This window comes from Oncorhynchus keta, chromosome 24 (genome assembly GCF_023373465.1).
Source record: "Oncorhynchus keta strain PuntledgeMale-10-30-2019 chromosome 24, Oket_V2, whole genome shotgun sequence".
Taxonomy (NCBI): Eukaryota; Metazoa; Chordata; class Actinopteri; order Salmoniformes; family Salmonidae; genus Oncorhynchus; species Oncorhynchus keta.
Genome location: NC_068444.1, coordinates 37,496,660 through 37,516,210, shown reverse-complemented (window position 1 = coordinate 37,516,210; position 19,551 = coordinate 37,496,660). Strand labels below are relative to the sequence as shown.

At 42.0% G+C, this 19,551-nt stretch overlaps 1 protein-coding gene across 1 annotated transcript; it reads right to left on the bottom strand.

The window, feature by feature from the left end:
- Positions 1-216: 216 nt before the first annotated feature.
- On the bottom strand, positions 217-16,610 carry fra10ac1 (FRA10A associated CGG repeat 1). Its single transcript, XM_035734649.2, has 14 exons — positions 16,471-16,610; positions 15,514-15,593; positions 15,315-15,407; positions 15,174-15,219; positions 14,828-14,904; positions 14,625-14,708; positions 14,461-14,545; positions 13,491-13,536; positions 3,951-4,064; positions 3,650-3,692; positions 3,380-3,507; positions 1,838-1,888; positions 1,220-1,307; positions 217-1,112 (listed from the first exon to the last, which is right to left on the bottom strand). The coding sequence occupies exons 1-14, from the start codon at positions 16,498-16,500 to the stop codon at positions 1,070-1,072; spliced, it is 1,008 nt and encodes a 335-aa protein (XP_035590542.1). The 5' UTR covers positions 16,501-16,610; the 3' UTR covers positions 217-1,069.
- Between the last annotated feature and the right edge of the window lie 2,941 nt (positions 16,611-19,551).

Sequence of the window (19,551 nt, the reverse complement as noted above, 5' to 3'; positions counted from 1 at the left end):
ATACAGTAGACACAGGACTAACTTGAAACACTTTGGGGTAGACAGTCCTCATGACTCCTGTATCGTGCATGGAGATTACCCTATAAAGCTGGATTAGCCCTGGGAAAAGAAGATCAGCCAATTGCGTTGCTGTCGAGACCAATGCACTTTGAGTAAGCACCTTGAGCGATGCCTGCATGAGGTGTTTCCTGATCAATATCATCCCGTGTCATCATATACAGCCGTTATAGAGCACTTTATTTTTAAACAGTACACTGCATTAACTATATGACACATATAGTATGTAAGACAGTGTACATTTTTCAATCAAGGACAATTCAGAGCAAAAGGTTATTCAATCAAATGCAATCTTATCTCCGTGACAACATATGCCTACAGTATTGTAATATGACATCCAAACTCTTTAATTGGGTAATAGGGCACATTTATTAGCACAGAGAAACACCGATCAAAGTAGAATATGTACGATGGTCGACTTCCTCTTTAACGCATGATAACCGTTCATGCAGGTTAACTCACTGTATCTGTGGACTCCTTTAGAAAGAAGAGAGAGTAATTACTGAAGATTAAAGCCATTGTGTCTAATCTCCGGGCAATGGACACGCATCTGAATTTCCTGACGAAAAGAGCACACGGGCCACTTCAGGCATAATTCACAGCTTCCAAATTGTAGCGCTACAGCATCGAACATTGGTTTGGACATCTATAACCCTATAGACAGAACATTGGTCAACGATAACCCTACAGGAAGAACATTAACGATGTGTTAATACATGCACTTTCCAATGCATTGGGTTTTATTTGGTGTCTCTACTACCATGGTTGAATGTTTTGCTTCCTCTAGTTTTCTTCTGATATTGATCTTTCTTGGCAGTTCTTCGTGGTTTTACATGGCACTCTATGCATATTGTAGTCTTTATTTCAGTTGTAAAAAATAAATAAAAAATGAGATTTTATTTAGCTTCCGATAAACTCAAATATTCAACGAGGACAACTTCTAAAACCAAATCAATAACATCAATGTCTGGACACACAGACTCTTGCTGGCAGAAATCCAAGGTCAAGGTGGTCAAAGAAACATGTCCTCAAAGTACTCGTCAAACTTCTCCTCCCTGGAAGACAGAAAATAGTCACGTCAGACTTTAAATGGCTGGTATTAGTGGCCAAAGGCCTAACAGGACATTGTAAAGGTGAGCTAATGTGAGAGTGCTAGGCTCACCTGGACTTCTCCTCCATGGTGGGGGCTGGGCCTTTCCAGTGGTCTGCCTCCGACAGGCTATCTGGCTCCTCACTGTGTTCTCCCTCTGCTACAGGGCGGGAAGGAGACCATACAAATCAGACAAATGTTATTCATCAAGAGATTTTCATGTACTACATTCAATCATAAACAAGCCCGTATAACAAGCGTCAACTGCAGCACATGAAAAAAATTAGGTACAGCGCTTAAGGTTTGAAGAGGGTCTGAAGAGTCGACTTAAACGTATAAGAGTATATGGCCCTTGGTCTGCGCCTTGGCTTTAGAGTTTGGCCTTCGTGTGCAACGACTGGCTTTTATTCATGTTAAACCGACAACAGAGGGTAAGCAGGCCCATACTTCAAGTGCAGCTGACAGTGTGAATGGATCGAAGCCACAATAATAGCATGACCATTGTCGGGCTGCAGGGAAGACTCCCCGGAGGCTTAAGGGCCAAGCTCGCACACATGTTTTAAAAGGTTTTTAAAAGGCACCTGTAATGAAGGTGGACACTAGGCCCAGTCTGTTCTGCTTGCTCTGAAGGTGTAAGATAATAAACTGCTCGACTTTGGTAGGGAGGTGGAGAGTGAGAACGAACGGTACCTTTGTCTGACTCTTGGGAGTCGTCCTCAGAGTTACTGGGGGAGGAGTGGTCTGCAAGGGGAGAGAGAAGGGGAACACAGGAAGGGATCAGTCAGTTTAACTTGGACAGCCAACTATGCGCAGTTGACATTGAGTAACAACAAAAAAAAGCAACATGACCGTTGAAGGGTCATTAACAAGCAAAACGTGTTCAGCCAGCTATTATGTAATGGACAATTCCACAGTAAGAGTAACAGAGTCCGATTTTTCACTTTAAAATGTAAAATGAAAAACCTATGATTGAAAAATTAAACAAACCGTACAACTCTGTATGAGGACTACGTTTCACAATTTCCACAGAAAACTTCACAAAAACAAATGTACTTTAAGAACAGCGCAAATGAAAAGTTTGTTAACAGAATAATGGTTTGTGCTGTTTGTACCATCATTCTGTTTCTGCACAATTCTTCCAGTAAATGTGTTTTGTAAAGTTTTCAGTGGACATCTTTAAAAAGTAGCCCTTGTGCATAAAGTTGAATGGTTTGTTTAACTTCATTGGTTTTTGTTTGACACGCATTTTAAAAGTGAAAAATCAGAGTCTCAGTGTCACTGTTAACGTGGAATTGCCCTAATATCTCAACACTGTAGTAGGGCTATTTTTTATTTTGAACCTTCACTCAACTAGGCAAATTCTTATTTACAATGACGGCCTACACCCGTCCAAACCCGGACGACGCTGGGCCAACTGTGTGCCGGCCTATGGGACTCCCAATCACGTCCGGTTGTGATACAGACTGGAATCGAACCAGGGTCTGTAGTGACGCCTCTAGCACAGATGCAGTGCCTTAGACCGCTGCGCCACTCGGGAGCCCCGAGTGTACAAAACAATAACACCTGCTCTTTCCATGACATAAACTGACCAGGTGAATCCAGGTGAAAGCTATGATCCCACATTGATGTTAAATCCACTTCAAATCAGTGTAGATGAAATGGAGGAGACAGGTTAAAGAAGGATTTTTAAGCCTCGAGAAGATTCAGACATGGATTGTGTATGAGTGCCATTCTGAGGGTGAACGGGCAAGACAAAATGTATAAGTGCCTTTGAACGGGTTATGGTAGTAGGTGCCAGGCACACCGGTTTGTGCCAAGAACTGCAACATTGCTGGGTTTTTCACGCTCAACAGTTTCCCATGTGTATCAAGAATGGTCCACTACCCAAATGAAATCCAGACAACTTGACAACTGTGGCAAGCATTGGAGTCAACATGGGCCAGCATTCCTGTGGAATGCTTTCAACACTTTGTGGAGTCCATGCCCTGACAAATTGAGGCTGTTCTGAGGGCAAAAGGGGGGTAGCAACTCAATATTAGGAAGGTGTTCCTAATGTTTGGTATACTCACTGCAAGTTGTTCATGGTCGTGAGTCGGCAAATCCTAATTACATTTACACCATCAAGACATTAGTACAAACACCTTCTGCACTTTTAATTTGATCACCATGGCCTGTTATTTTTGTTTACCTATAACCATGGTTGTACTAAGATATGAAACGGTGGAGTCTTGCCTTTGTGCTTCCTTTTATGTTTGTTTTTGTGTTTCTTGGAGCCTTTCTTGGATCTTTTTGACTGTGGCTCAACTTCATTTTCCTCAGACGACTTTGGTCTTTTTCTCTTGGCGATCACCTCCTTTCTCCTGAAAAAAAGTCACTTGTTTCAATTTTGCCAATCGTCAAACATTAACTGTGACATCTTGACAGCACAAAAAGGGGCCAGAGACCCCACGTCTTCAATAGACGATGATAAACTGACAAGGAACAATTAGAGATTCAACTTACTTGTGATGATAGTTGAGTTTGAAGGAGCACTCGGGGCAGAGTCCTAGAAAATACCATCTCGGTCAGTATGGCAAACAATTGGAATCGAGGATGTGACCTAGGAAATGATTACTGTGACAGACTGCAACATTTACTTTTAAGTAAACAAAGTCGCATGTCGGAGTTTCCTCAGGGATCACAATGAGAGAAGGGAGTTATTCTTTTGGCTTTACGAATGCGATTCACTTCGACATGCTACTGGAGCGAGGATTTAAAAGTCCCAGCCCTAGCTTAGATGGCCAGTAAACAACAGAGCTCTTACGGAGTTTGACCAGTGCGTTTCTCTTCTCTCCCTGCTCCACATAGGCAAAGTTCACCTCCCAGCTCTTCAGGCCATCCTCCTTCTCACAGCGCTTGTTCCCACACAGAAACTGGCCTAGAGTGTCAACACAACAGAAACAGGATTCAACTGCATTTCCATACCACACAGAGTGGAGCAATAGAGAGTGATTGAGTAATAATCTGTATCGGGTAAAAACAAATGTACTCTCATGACGACCTGCATTTTGCAGTTTTTTTGGTGCAAAACCTCGGAAACCCGCATCTGGGCAGGTTTCATTAAAAGAGAACAGACTGAGGGGGAAATATTTTCAAGTATATGAAGTCACCCAGTATTATACCTATTTTAAGGCAGATTATGCACATAGGATAGTCTGAATACGATGCGAGAAATGCCAATGTAAAGCTCAACAAGGGTGTGTTCCCCTGTGCACTTCATTATCACATATGTCACTACTAATTAAGTCAAATTAGCTCTCAATTGGAGGAAAGGTGCATAAACATGGCTGTATCTTTAGTTCACACCTTGTTGTGTTACAGACAGAACTTTAAATGGATTATATCGGTTTCTTGTCACTGGCCTACACACAACACCCCATAATGTCAAAGTGGAATTATTATTATTTTACTTTTTTACCCCTCTCTCCCCAATTGGTAGTTACAGTCTTGTCTCATCGCTGCAACTCCCGTACGGACTCGAGAGAGGCGAAGGTCGAGAGCTGTGATAGGACATTGTAGTTACTCCACAATACTAACATAAATTGACAGAGTGAAAAGAAGGAAGCCTGTACAGAACACAAATATTCCAAAACATGCATCCTGTTTGCTACAAGCCACTAAAGTAAAACTGCAAAAAATATGGCAAAGCAATTCACTTTTTGTCCTGAATACAAAGTGTTGATCAGGCCCTACACCCAAACAAGGGCACTGCGTTCATCCACCTCTGGCCTGCTCGCCTCCCTACCACTGAGGAAGTACAGTTCCCGCTCAGCCCAGTCAAAACTGTTCGCTGCTCTGGCCCCCCAATGGTGGAACAAACTCCCTCACGACGCCAGGACAGCGGAGTCAATCACCACCTTCCGGAGACACCTGAAACCCCACCTCTTCAAGGAATACCTAGGATAGGGTAAGTAATCCTTCTCACCCCCCTAAAAGATTTAGATGCACTATTGTAAGTGGCTGTTCCACTGGATGTCATAAGGTGTATGCACCAATTTGTAAGTCGCTCTGGATAAGAGCGTCTGCTAAATGACTTAAATGTAAATGTAATGTTTGAGGAAAATCCAATACAACACATACTGAGTACCACTCTCCATATTTTCAAGCATAGTGGTGGCTGCATCATGTTATGGGTATGCTTCTAATCGTTATGTTTTTCAGGATAAAAAAATACAAACGGAGCTAAGCACATGCAAAATTCTAGAGGAAAACCTGGTTCAGTCTACTTTTCATCAGACAGTGGGGGATTAATTCACCTTTCAGCAGGACAATAACCTAAAGCACAAGGCCAAATCTACACTGGAGTTGCTTACCATGAAGACAGTGAATGTTCCTGAGTGGCCTAGTTACAGTTGTGACTTAAAACGGCTTGAAAATCTATGGCAAGACCTGAAAATGGTTGTATAGCAATGATCAACCACTAACTTGACAGAGCTTTAAGAATTTTGAAAATAATAATTGTACAATCCAGATGTGGAAAGACTCAAAGTATACTTCTACAAAGTATTGACTCAGGGATGTGAATACTTCTGAAAATTAGATATTTCTGTATTTCATTTTCAAAAAATTGGAAAAACATGTTTTCACTTTGTCATTATGGGGTAGTGTGTGTAGATTGGTGAGAAAAAATATATTTCATCAATTTTTAATTCAGGCTGTAACACAACAAAATGTGTAATAAGTCAAGGGTATTTACTACTTCTGAAGGCACTGTATATAGGATGTGACTAGTCAGAAGACACCTCCATTCCTATCAACAGTCAACAGTTGTGGTTGACCTGCCGAGGTTCCTACTGCTGCGGTCTAATCTTATTTTGCACCACCAGGGCTCCTTTTAGTCCTCTCCTCCTACAGCAGGAGACATGAAGCAGGAACTGGCCAGTGTCCATGCCTTAACCCTGATTGACCATCAACAGCCTGGGTTTATCTTTAGCAGGCTTAATGATGGATCCTCCAGATTGCCCAGGAGGAAAAGTGTCATGAACGGCCGGGACTGTTCCCCCCCTTCTTTCTTGTCATCCTGCTGTTTAGGAGTCCTTAGACCTCACCTGACCCCAGGCTGCTGGAGCTGGCAACATGCCATGAGCTGCCTTCTTCACATGAAGGGCTTATCTGCCAGAATAAAGACCATTCTCTCCGATGCTGACAGCTGTGATTTATACTTACCAATGGAAAAGCATAAGCAACAAGAGTTAGCGGGGAATTCTAGAGAGACCGTGTCAACATGACTTTAGGCCGCTGGAGATGGCTACATGCCATGAGCTGCACGTGCAGGCTAATTATCACCTTATCTGCCAGATAAGGCTCCATTCTCCCGGATGTTGGCGAGTCGTTCTAACAATAGTAGACATTTAAATTGTGCACTAATATTGACTTTTAAAAGCCTGTTATATTAAATGAAGTGACCTTTAATATAAACCACATGGAACATTTAATACATCACATTTTTTATATGAAAAATATATATATATATGCAAAAAACTTTCTGCTTTCTGGCATGTTCCACCTCATGGTTTTTCTTACTTCGTGGAAGATTTTAACCCACTTAACCCCAACATTTCTCCAAGCTTTCACCATCATTGTAAAACCCTAGTTTTGCCCTATTGTTGTTGATTTACAAAAGTAATTTGTGAAGATGAATGTTCATTTCATACGATAAGGGATTCATTTACGTTTGTCCTTCATTTTAAGGTCAACCCTGTCACGTAAACTGAACTCTCGTTTTAATAGCAAAAACATTGAACATCTAATAGTCAAATCATAGTGTAAAAGAAGGTGAGCTGATTCTAAAAATGTTTTTGTCATTTTCTTGTTGTTTTGTGGTAGAAAACTGAGAGTCGAGCATAACACATCAATCCTGTTACCCACAAATAGATGGGCAAGAAACGTTTTTTTAACAAGTACATTTTTGTTACGCTTGCTTTCAATTGCCCCTCCCTGTTGTACACAACATGCTTCCATTCCCCATCACAAGGGGAGTTATGTCTGATTTAAGATTAAATCATCAACCCTGTTAAGGTCGACTGAATCTTTAATTGGCCCTTTTCCTGTTACTTTAATTGTAATTTGGCTTATTTTTACCTTTTGAAATAGGAAAACATGTTTCTTTTATGAAGTGGAACATGTGCTCTTTATGTCAGAATATTATAATTAGGTGAAATAAAGTTTTTTACATTTATTTTTATTTTTAAGAATTACACTACCCAAACAAAAGGCACTCTTTTCCGTGGAACGACTCTGGTAGCTGTGATTATAAAGCATGTTAAGCAATGAAAAGGGAGTTACTCTCTAGGGAGAGGCCCCGCCCCGTCTTAGAGATACAGAGCATGACCTCACTGGAATGGATCTCTAGTGTCCTTTTAGTTTGGACACACTGTGTCTGGCTTCTATGCCGTTTGACTTTCCAAAAACATGCTGTAAAAGTTCCACCAACAACTGTTCCCAAAACTAGCCCCTGATCACGTCTCTCCGTTCCATTACATTTACCCCTAAGAATCATTGGACGAAGGCGTCTTCTGTACGGGGGAGTTTTGTTAATGCCTGGTCTGAATATTAACACGCCGCATCACTTGCGGTACGGTTTTGGAAGCATAAGGACCTTCTCTTTCATATCAGCAAGAGATTTTTAAAAATACATTTTTTTTATTTACCCCGTTTTCACCCCAATTTCGTGGTATCCAATTGTTTAGTAGCTACTCGTCACTACAACTCCCGTACGGGCTCGGGAGAGACGAAGGTTGAAAGTCATGCGTCCTCCGAAACACAACCCAACCAAGCCGCACTGCTTCTTAACACAGCGCGCATCCAACCCGGAAACCAGCCGAACCAATGTGTCGGAGGAAACACTGTGCACCTGGCAACCTTGGATAGCGCGCACTGCGCCCGGCCTGCCACAGGAGTCGCTGGTGCGCGATGAGACAAGGATATCCCTACCGGCCAACCCCTCCCTAACCTGGACGACGCTAGGCCAATTGTGCGTTGACCCACGGACCTCCCGGTCGCGGCTGGTTACGACAGAGCCTGGGCGCGAACCCAGAGTCTCTGGTGGCACAGCAGGCGCTGCAATACAGCGCCCTTAACCACTGCGCCTTAGCAAGAGATCATTTACAAAAAAAACAACAACAAAAAAGGTTCAATTGAAACACACCTTTACAGAGTTAGGGCTGCCACACGTCATCTCTATGTTACAGCGCTTGTTTACGGAGGACAAACAGAAGACCGAGGCGACCACCTGTGCTAATTCGCCATCTAACATGTGCCAAACACCTGTGTATAAGCGTAACTCTGTGTAGAGGAAGTGTAGTTTCATCGGATGGAGGCACTCACAGCTGTATGGATCTGTGCAACACTGCTACAGTAAGTGTAGCTTTTTTTTTTTTTTTTTTTTTTTTTTTTTTGAAGGATTCTTTCTCGCAGACAAAATACATGGGCCATATGTTTGGAAAGCTGCATCGCAAGCAATGATTATTGACGTTTCTAAATGCTCAAACACAGCTTCTGGATTGTGGTTCACATGAGCGATTAACATAAAGAGTTAATCGCTCGCCTTTGACCAGCGGCGTGCACTCACAGCATCAGATGTGGATGGTTACAGCCTCCCGAGTAGCGCAGCGGTCTAAACATTCTCGACATAATAGAGATAAATGATGATTATGTCATCAATAATTCACAAATATTGTTTATAAAAAACCAATGCCGATGCTGCTTGAGTCAACAGTGGTTAAGTGGTCCAACACTCAGAATTGGGGGTCTGCCCGATAAATAAATAAAAAAAAGCATATTTGTCATGTCTACTCCTGCTCCCCCACTCGACGTCGCCAGTTTACTAACCACCGGTCCTGGCAACCCATCACGATGCACACCTGGACTTCATCACTACCCTGATTACTTCCCCTTTACCTAGCACTCCCTAGCATCTCTCTTCAGGCAGTATTGGTTCAGTTATGTCTCCATGTTCGCTATCATTAAACGCTCCATGTTTTTATGTTTGGGACCTTTGAACAGAAAGTATCCAACTCGTGGAATTACAAAGTGATTGCAGACAGACATGTCGAAAGATGAACTACTGACCTTGCTTGATCAATACATCTTCACATGTGTACTAATCTCGGTTAACCCAGAACTAAAATCTTGCGTAATTGGGCCATGTTACAAATGGAGAGTTCTGGTTTGCGAAGTCTCTGCCCTTGCAAAAAGGAAACTCTCAGCCAAACCCAAACCTGACACATCCAAATAACCAGTGACCAAAACCCAAACACCGGAACTACTCGTTATCCCACGCATCCCATTCAGTCTCGACAGATTCTACGGTTTGCACTCCAGTCTCATCATGACGTAGGCCCTACCTACTTCAGACTGGGGGATTCTCCAAACACCAGCTTGGTTGGCAACAGTGTTGATTTAGGACACACTTTGTTGAATCGTGTCAACTCGGTTTCAAGGAGCACACATTGTCACATGCTAAAGTAGGCGGACACACCATTGCCATATGGGGATGGACAGACATGGTCTTAGCTAAGACAGATGGCATGTAAACAGTATGCTAAGGCTCAGACGTTAAGAGGGTTTAGGGGCCCTAGCGCTCCAGCGGCAGACACGAGAACAAATCAAATGTTATGTTACATGCGCCCAATACAACAGATGTAGACCTTACTGTGAAATGCTTACTTACAAGCTCTTAACCAACAATGCAGTTCAAAAAAATAGAGTTAAGAAATCATTTTAAAAGTACAAAAAAAAAAGAAGACTAAAATAACAATAACGAGGCTATATACATGGGGTACCAGTACCGAATCAATGTGCAGGTTAGTCGGAGTAATTTGTACATATAGGTACGGGTAAAGTGACTATGCATAGATAATAAACAGCGAGTAGCAACAGTGTAAAAACAAAGTGGGGGTAAATAATGTAAATAATCCGGGTGGCCATTTGATTAATTGTTCAACAGTCTTATAGCTTGGGGGTAGAAGCTCTTAAGGAGCCTTTTGGACCTAGACTTAGTGCTCCGGCACCGCTTGTCATGCAGTAGCAGAGAGAACAGTCTAGGTCTTGGGTGACTGGAGTCTTTGACAATTGTTTTGGGCCTTCCTCTGACACCGCCACCAGTGAGGAGAAGACAGAAATATAAGGCTGTGGAGAGACGGTCCTTCTAACAATAGCATCGGGTCCTTTTCTTATCAAATGAATGACGTGCTGTACAGAGGGTGAAAAAATATTTATGTCCCCTTTGGCAAAACAACAGCTGTAAAAAGCTTTATAGAAAACCTTGTATAATAGTAAGAAAGAAGTGCTGTTGCTGAATCTTTCCTGGTGTGGCCAAAACGGGTAACTAACGTTCATTACACATGATTAGATCAATACTTGACCTAACCCAAAGCAACATGACCTGTGACACAGAGATAGCATGAAACTAAAGTATGTCCAATTTGTAAGTCGCTCTGGATAAGAGCGTCTGCTAAATGACTTAAATGTAAATGTAAATGACTAGCATTGGCCAGAGAGAGAACATGACTGGCCTCTTACACATGTAGACGGTCGGATAAGAGGGCATGGATTGGTCATTGCATCCCATTGAAGAGGGAATGATAGAACAGAGCATCGGGCTGTGAACTTTGATGTTCTGAGTCAGCCTTTTAATCCTGTGGCACTGCCTACAGAATAGCAGTAAACGAAAATACAAGGGCGGGATTAGCTAGAGTGACTTAATCTGGTACAGCATATTGGCTTATTCAGCTTTCTCGGAGTGGCAAGAATAGATCTGTTCAATGCATTACTTAAAGTCTCTCAGTGCACTCACCTTGTAACATTTCCCAATAACCTAATCTATTTATACTTTCTATCATCCATAAAGCGATCATCCACAAAGCTTTTTAAAATCATTTACAAGTGGATAATTGAATGGCTACTCTATTTGTGTAGTTACTTCCTGAGTACCAAGGGAAGGAGGATATTTATTTGGAAGCATCAATGGCAGACATCACACATCTATTTGTTTTGGGGCAATACAGTGCCTTGCGAAAGTATTCGGCTCCCTTGAACTTTGCAACCTTTTGCCACATTTCAGGCTTCAAACATAAAGATATAAAACTGTATTTTTTTGTGAAGAATCAACAACAAGTGGGACACAATCATGAAGTGGAACGACATTTATTGGATATTTCAAACTTTTTTAACAAATCAAAAACTGAAAAATTGGGCGTGCAAAATTATTCAGCCCCTTTACTTTCAGTGCAGCAAACTCTCTCCAGAAGTTCAGTGAGGATCTCTGAATGATCCGATGTTGACCTAAATGACTAATGATGATAAATACAATCCACCTGTGTGTAATCAAGTCTCCGTATAAATGCACCTGCACTGTGATAGTCTCAGAGGTCTGTTAAAAGCGCAGAGAGCATCATGAAGAACAAGGAACACACCAGGCAGGTCCGAGATACTGTTGTGAAGAAGTTTAAAGCCGGATTTGGATGCAAAAAGATTTCCCAAGCTTTAAACATCCCAAGGAGCACTGTGCAAGCGATAATATTGACATGGAAGGAGTATCAGACCACTGCAAATCTACCAAGACCTGGCCGTCCCTCTAAACTTTCAGCTCATACAAGGAGAAGACTGATCAGAGATGCAGACAAGAGGCCCATGATCACTCTGGATGAACTGCAGAGATCTACAGCTGAGATGGGAGACTCTGTCCATAGGACAACAATCAGTTGTATATTGCACAAATCTGGCCTTTATGGAAGAGTGGCAAGAAGAAAGCCATTTCTTAAAGATATCCATAAAAAGTGCCATTTAAAGTTTGCAACAAGCCACCTGGGAGACACACCAAACATGTGAAAGAAGGTGCTCTGGTCAGATGAAACCAAAATTTAACTTTTTGGCAACAATGCAAAACGTTATGTTTGGCGTAAAAGCAACACAGCTCATCACCCTGAACTCACCATCCCCACTGTCAAACATGGTGGTGGCAGCATCATGGTTTGGGCCTGCTTTTCTTCAGCAGGGACAGGGAAGATGGTTAAAATTGATGGGAAGATGGATGGAGCCAAATACAGGACCATTCTGGAAGAAAACCTGATGGAGTCTGCAAAAGACCTGAGACTGGGACGGAAATTTGTCTTCCAACAAGACAATGATCCAAAACATAAAGCAAAATCTACAATGGAATGGTTCAAAAATAAACATATCCAGGTATTAGAATGGCCAAGTCAAAGTCCAGACCTGAATCCAATCGAGAATCTGTGGAAAGAACTGAAAACTGCTGTTCACAAATGCTCTCCATCCAACCTCACTGAGCTCGAGCTGTTTTGCAAGGAGGAATGGGAAAAAATGTCAGTCTCTCGATGTGCAAAACTGATAGAGACATACCCCAAGCGACTTACAGCTAGCTGTAATCGCAGCAAAAGGTGGCGCTACAAAGTATTAACTTAAGGGGGCTGAATCATTTTGCACGCCCAATTTTTCAGTTTTTGATTTGTTAAAAAAGTTTGAAATATCCAATAAATGTCGTTCCACTTCATGATTGTGTCCCACTTGTTGTTGATTCTTCACAAAAAAATACAGTTGTATATCTTTATGTTTGAAGCCTGAAATGTGGCAAAAGGTCGCAAAGTTCAAGGGGGCCGAATACTTTCGCAAGGCACTGTACATTTATCTGGTGATTATTTTCGACATAATGGGATACAATGACCAATCCATGCTCTGGCTGAGAGTTTCCATTTAGGGGAGTGGAGACTTTGCTAGTTCAGTCAGTATCTAGTATATTTTCTCATACATCTCCCCCAGAACCTAATCGAGCGTCTGACACTATTACGGTAGATTTTATTTCTGGGTTTCCGAAATTAATGTTAAGCAAAAGTGGTTAACTCTGATCCTGGAGCGCCGCAGGCACCATCGAGTTTTGTTCCAACCAGATACCACACCTACTTCTAGAAATCAGCTCACCAACTAAGCTTACTGACTATTCTTAGTGGTTGGATACATTTCACCCTCCTATCCCCAGTCGAAATCTAAAGAGGTAAACTAAAAACCTTACGTGCCTGCCATGTAGTATTACAAGAACAGGGTTGTCAACCCCTGAAAGCTGAGTCAAAAGTAAGCACGCCTTGACCTTTATCGCCATCTAGTGGTAGAGTGTCGCATTACTTCTGACTAGAATAGTTGGTTGATATGTACAAACATATGTCCCCGACTCCAGGTATTGGCATTTTAATGGTTAACTGAATAAACAACAAACGAATAAACAGAACTTTCATCAATGTATACATTTATAATGTATAAATGTCTCAATTTAAAATGTAATAAAGACTACCTTTGCCAGAGACGACTTCCTTTTCTACGCGCCATCGGAACCCAAACTGGAGGAAAAGTGCAGTCATCCTCATTAATCACATAATACCAATAGAACACTATGTATGCACACTTACATAAACACTACCGTTCAAAAGTTTGGGGTCACTTAGAAAAAGAAAGAAAATGTCCATTAAAATAACATCAAATTGACCAGAAATACAGTGTAGACATTGTTAATGTTGTAAAATGACTATTGTAGCTGGAAACCAGCTGTTTTGCGGGTACTATTTTATAAAGCTGCCAGTTGAGGAATTGTGAGGTGTCTGTTTCTCAAACTAGACACTAATGTACTAATGTCCTCTTGCTCAGTTGTGCACCGGGCCTCCCACTCTTCTTTCTATTCTGGTTAAAGCCAGTTTTCCCTGTTCTGTGAAGGGAGTAGTACACAGCGTTGTACGAGATCTTCAGTTTCTTGGCAATTTCTCACATGGACTACCCTTCATTTCTCAGAACAAGAATAGACTGACGAGTTCCAGAGGAAAGTTCTTTGTTTCTGGCCATTTTGAGCCTCTAATCAAACCCACAATTGCTGATGCTCCAGATACTCAACTAGTCTAAAGAAGGCCAGGTTTACTGCTTCTTTAATCAGGACAACAGTTTTCAGCTGTGCTAACATAATTGCAAAAGGGTTTTCTAACGATCAATTAGCCTTTCAAAATGATAAACCTGAATTAGCTGACACAACGTGCCATTGGAACCCAGGAGTGATGGTGGTTGCTGATAATGGGCCTCTGTACAACTATGTAGATATTACATTTAAAATCAGCCATTTCCAGCTACAATAGCAATTTACAAAGTTAACACTGTATTTCTGATCCATTTGATGTTATTTTAACGGACAAAAATTTTTGCTTTTCTTTCAAAAACAAGGACATTTCTAAGTCAAACATTTGAACGGTACTGTATATATATAAAAAAATACCACATACCTTGTTTTCTTTATATCTGCTTAGGTCAGCGATACAGTACTCTTTGAAGAGCTTGTCATAGTACTTCTTTGCTAGTTCTTTCTCCCTGATAATAAAAGAGCAGCTATTGGTGACCAATATTTCCAACAGTGGCAAATACAAGTATTTTGTTAAACAGTACTTACCATGTCATTTCTTCTTCATCCTCATCCCGCCACAGGAAGCGATGGTTTTCACGCACCACATCCAGGTCAGATTTATCATTGGCCCTTAGGTTTACAATGACAAATGACGTGTCAGCATTTTTTTCATATCACACAGAAAGGTATCATTAGGAAGATCTCTACTCCACATATTAGGCAACATTAAAAACAAAAGCAAAACTTACGTGGAGCGTCTGAGATCCTCCACTTTCCCACCATAATACAATATGTAGTCACTGACAAACTTTTTATGTCTCTCAAACTGAAGGTAAATGGTTAGGGAATCAATGGTAATAAAATCATGTAGAAAAATAAGGAACTGAATCAATATTGCATCCTGGGGAAAAAAACAATAGATATTGAACATTGTTGCTGGGTGAAGCACATTCAGGGGGAACTTTGCTGCTATTCTGGCAGGTACACACCCCCAAACATGAATCGTCAATCACAATGCACTCTAACATGCGACGGGGGACCTTTCATCGTTTTCTTACTTGTGAAAACTCTTCATCGTCAATTTTAGAAGGATACAGCATTCATTGATATCAGGTGATGACGTCGGTTTCTGGCTTCCTCCCTGTTGTGGGAACACAAAACACTTGCAGTCACTAACAGAAAACATAATTGACGTCAGGCAACGATGCTTCATTATGAAAGAGACCGATACTGTACCTGTCATATTCATGAGTGGCAACATCCCTATGTGCCACCTTTGTGTGTCTTCCTTTCTGAAAGGGCTTCCGCAGAAGATCATCCTCACGTTTCCTGCAGGTCAACATTAATGAGAAAAAACAAAAAAAATGGTATGTAGTATCTTGAACTAGGCTAATTGTTTGGATTTCAGTTTGCTATATGGTCATCTGGCCCTTACCTTTTCACTCCACGTTGAGACGTCTCCCCCTGGCCCTCGTCATCACTGAAGTCGGAGTCATACCCTCCGCCTCCATGGGCCTGCAAGAAAAGTAACCTTTCTGTCATCATGCCATATAGCTTGTGAGAGCTTGTTAGGCCCACATGATAGTAGGCCTATAATCTATTGTTTAGCCATCAAGCACAGGTAGGCTAAATCTACAGAAATAGAAAAGGCAGCTTATGAAATATTTGATGTTTTGGAAGCATGCGTGACTCAATGTGGGCGGCAGGTAGCCTAGTGGATAGAGCATTGGACGAGTAACCGAAAGGTTGCAGGATCGAATCTCCGAGCTGACAAGGTAAAACATCTGTTGTTCTGCCCCTGAACAAGGCAGTTAACCCACTGTTCCCATGTCATCATTGAAATTCTTCTTCATTGACTTGCCCAGTTAAATAAAGATTTAAAAAATTACAAGGTCAGCTTTATCAAATGGCAGACTGGATGAAACATTGGTTAGGATGCTGTTTTGTCAACATCTGCAACGTGAAGGTCGGGATGTGGGGCTGAATTGGTTAGGTAACTACATTTGACATATCGCAAGGAATTGGGAAATTGGAGAGAAATTGGCACTCACTTTACTTTGACTCTGGCTAGAGAGCTAACGTTCGCCCAAATGTAATAGCCAGGGAACTTGCTTGCTAGCTTTAGCTACTTGCTGCTGGTGACCATGGCCATTGCTGTCGACAATATGCATTTTTTTAGGGCAAGGTACAGTATATAAGTAGCTAGCGTTGTCTCCTAAGTTGCACACAATGTGTAACATGTGCAGCTAGCCATAAAGCATTGAAGCTAGCGTGTTGACTAGGTCCAGATACAGCTAGATATGTGACATGGATGAAACAAATGGATCAAGTATAAATACACTATAAAGTAGTCCATTTTGTCTGACCTAAGATAAAGTCGAGATACAACTACCTTTACGAGACTGTCCATATTTCTCGCCATGCTCACGATTAGCCTACGGTTTGTTTACATTGGAAAGTCTTCTTCTTCTTCTTTGGGTTGACAGATTGCATTCGACGTTTAAGGTGCATACAACGCCACCTACTGTACTGGAGTGGGAGGCCAGTCACAGCCTACATTAAATGATCTTCATTAGTCCTGTTCCTCTAAGAAAGTTAAATAGAGCCCAAGACACCACTTTCATCCCCCCACTACACCACCCAAACTCCAACCTCTAACTTTTTTACACAATATCTCTCTCTCTATGTCATACAGTTCACAAAATATGCTCACCGTATCCTCCACTAAACACTCATCACACAGCCCAGTTTCATGTCTCCCTATCATCCACAATGTGGCATTCAAACCTGTGTGCCCAAACTGTAGTCTACTCCACACAACTTCCTCTCTTCTACATCCCATGCTCCCCACCTCTTCCTTTATTGACCAGTGCACGCAATAAAATTGCCTCCCCTTACTATTTTACATCCCACTCCCTTTGCCAAAGATCAAGCCCTTTTGCCCCGACCAAGGACTTGACTTCCCTGCAGCCCAGCGGGACCTGAATATCTACCCCCTCTCTCCTCACCACACTCTTAGCCACAACATCAAGCCTTCTCATTACCCTCTACAACCAAATGGGTGGGAACCCAGCAAAAGCTTACCACCACTCCCATCCTCTCCAATCCCATTAACAGCACTATCATCTCCACAAACAAGTCTCCCCTATCCAACCTGCCCGCCTTCACACTACTCAACACTGCAGCGGAATCAGAGCAAATCACCACTCAGTGGTTTCCCCTTCTCCACCCATCTCAGACCTATAACTTAAATGTAAATGTAAATGTAATAATCATGTCCATCAACTCGGCCGCATACACTGACACATAATCAGTTAACCGCTTGCATACTCTAATGTTGAAATCTGGGATATACACCCCTGCCCCGTACCCTACCACTAAATGGATCCTTTGAATCATCTGTATATATCCTTAAAAAACAAATAAAAACGATTATCTACAGTATATATATCTCTCCACACACCTTCTCACGTCCTCATCCCATTCTCTGCTACCCTCAATCATATCCACATCTACACTTGGTTTCGTAAACAGCCACAGAGGAACATTCCCCAATGCAATTGCTGGCCCTATCTCTCTCTCCCCCAGTCCATATTCTACCACTTTCTGCCCAATTGTCCACCAGTACACGCTCTGCTTACCCACTCCTCACTCCCAGCAGTCCCCAGTTTCCGTGACTGCAGGATGTCCGTTTGAACTCTTTCAACCTCGCCCAGTACGCTAATGCAAGTTTGTCCCGGCCTTATCCTCAGTGGCAGTTCCCCACTATCCAGCTGCAATGCCTCAACAGGTGTCGTATTGGCAAAGTCGCGTATTGATTACGTATAAGAGAACGTTTATGATTGGAGGGGCTGGAGCATAGAGATCTTATTCAATTCTAGCTCTAATTACTAATTATATGGCCTGGAGAACGTGTGTCACACCAAAAGAAAGGTGGATTAAATGTATTTCTAACAGTGAACTGTCACAACCAATGATATATATATAAACACCATTGGCCACAACCAAAGTTGCAGGGCAGGTCCTTTCCAAATCAAAGAGTTTCCAACAAATGTGATGCTGGAATCAAACCACAGCCTAATACCGAATACACAAGATACATCAGATATTCAGGTGCTGATTTTAAACATAAAAAAACAAAGTTGTTTTTGAGAAGAAAAACACATAAATACAGAAGGCGCCTAGTCTATTTTGAACATGCATACAGGGAAATCCAGAGTAGAGCACAGACTAGCCTTTTTCTATGAACTTCTGACTTGTTTGATCTGCTATGCAGTCGATACTTACATTAAAATTCTTAAACCCTTATCGTGTACCAGAGTAGGCTGGTGGGAGAAACTATAGAAGGACGAGCTCATTGTAATGGATGGAATGAAATGGAATGAGAATGCTATTCATTGACTACAGCTCAGCGTTCAACACCATTGTGCACTCAAATACAAAGGAGATGATCATATGACTACAGGAAAAGGAGGACTGAGCACGCCCCCATTCTCATCGACGGGGCTGTGGTGGAGCAGGTTGAGAGCTTCAAGTTCCTTGGCGTTCACATCACCAACAAACTGGCATGGTCCAAACACACCAAGACAGTCGTGAAGAGGACACGACAAACCTATTCCCACTCAGGAGACTGAAAAGATTTGGCATGGGTCCTCAGATCTTCAAATCTTTTACAGCTGTACCATCGAGAGCATCCTGACGGGTTGCATCACTGCCTGGTATGGCAACTGCTCGGCCTCCGACCGCAAGGCACTACAGAGGGTAGTGCGTACGGCCCAGTACATCACCGGGGCCAAGCTTCCTGCCATCCAGGACCTCTATAACAGGCGGTGTCAGAGGAAGGCCCTAAAAATTGTCCAAGACACCAGCCACCCTAGTCATAGACTGTTCTCTCTGCTACCGCACAGCAAGCAGTACCGGAGCTCCATGTCTAGGTCCAAGAGGCTCCTAAACAGCTTCTACCCCCAAGCCACACAACTCCTGAACGACTAATTAAATGGAAACTGGGACTGCATTGCCCCCACCTTAAAACTGCATTGTTGGTTAAGGGCTTGTAAGTAAGCATTTCACTGTAAGGTCTCTCTACCTGTTGTATTCAATGCATGTGACAAATAACATTTGAATTGATTTGAATGGTATCAAACTGTATATACAGTTGAAAACGGAAGTTTACATACACCTTAGCCAAATACATTTAAACTCAGTTTTTTACCATTCCTGACATTTAATCCAAGGAAAATGCCCTGTCTTAGGTCAGTTAGGATCAACACTTTATTTTAATCATGTGAAATAAGAATAATAGTAGAGAGAAAGATTTATTTCAGCTTTTATTTATTTTATCACATTCCCAGTGTGTCAGACGTTTACATACACTCAATTAGTATTTGGTAGCATTGCCTTTAAATTGTTGAACTTGGGCCAAACGTTTCAGGTAGCCTTCCACAAGCTTCCCACAATAAGTTAGGTGAATTTT

Coding starts and splice junctions, on each gene's coding strand:
- fra10ac1 (XM_035734649.2), bottom strand. CDS start 16,500: ATGGCGAGAAATATGGACAGTCTCGTAAAG. Junction 13,537..14,460: donor GCAGATATAAAGAAAACAAG/GTATGTGGTATT, acceptor CTTTTCCTCCAG/TTTGGGTTCCGATGGCGCGT. Junction 4,065..13,490: donor GGAAGTCGTCTCTGGCAAAG/GTAGTCTTTATT, acceptor TTGACACTCTAG/GCCAGTTTCTGTGTGGGAAC.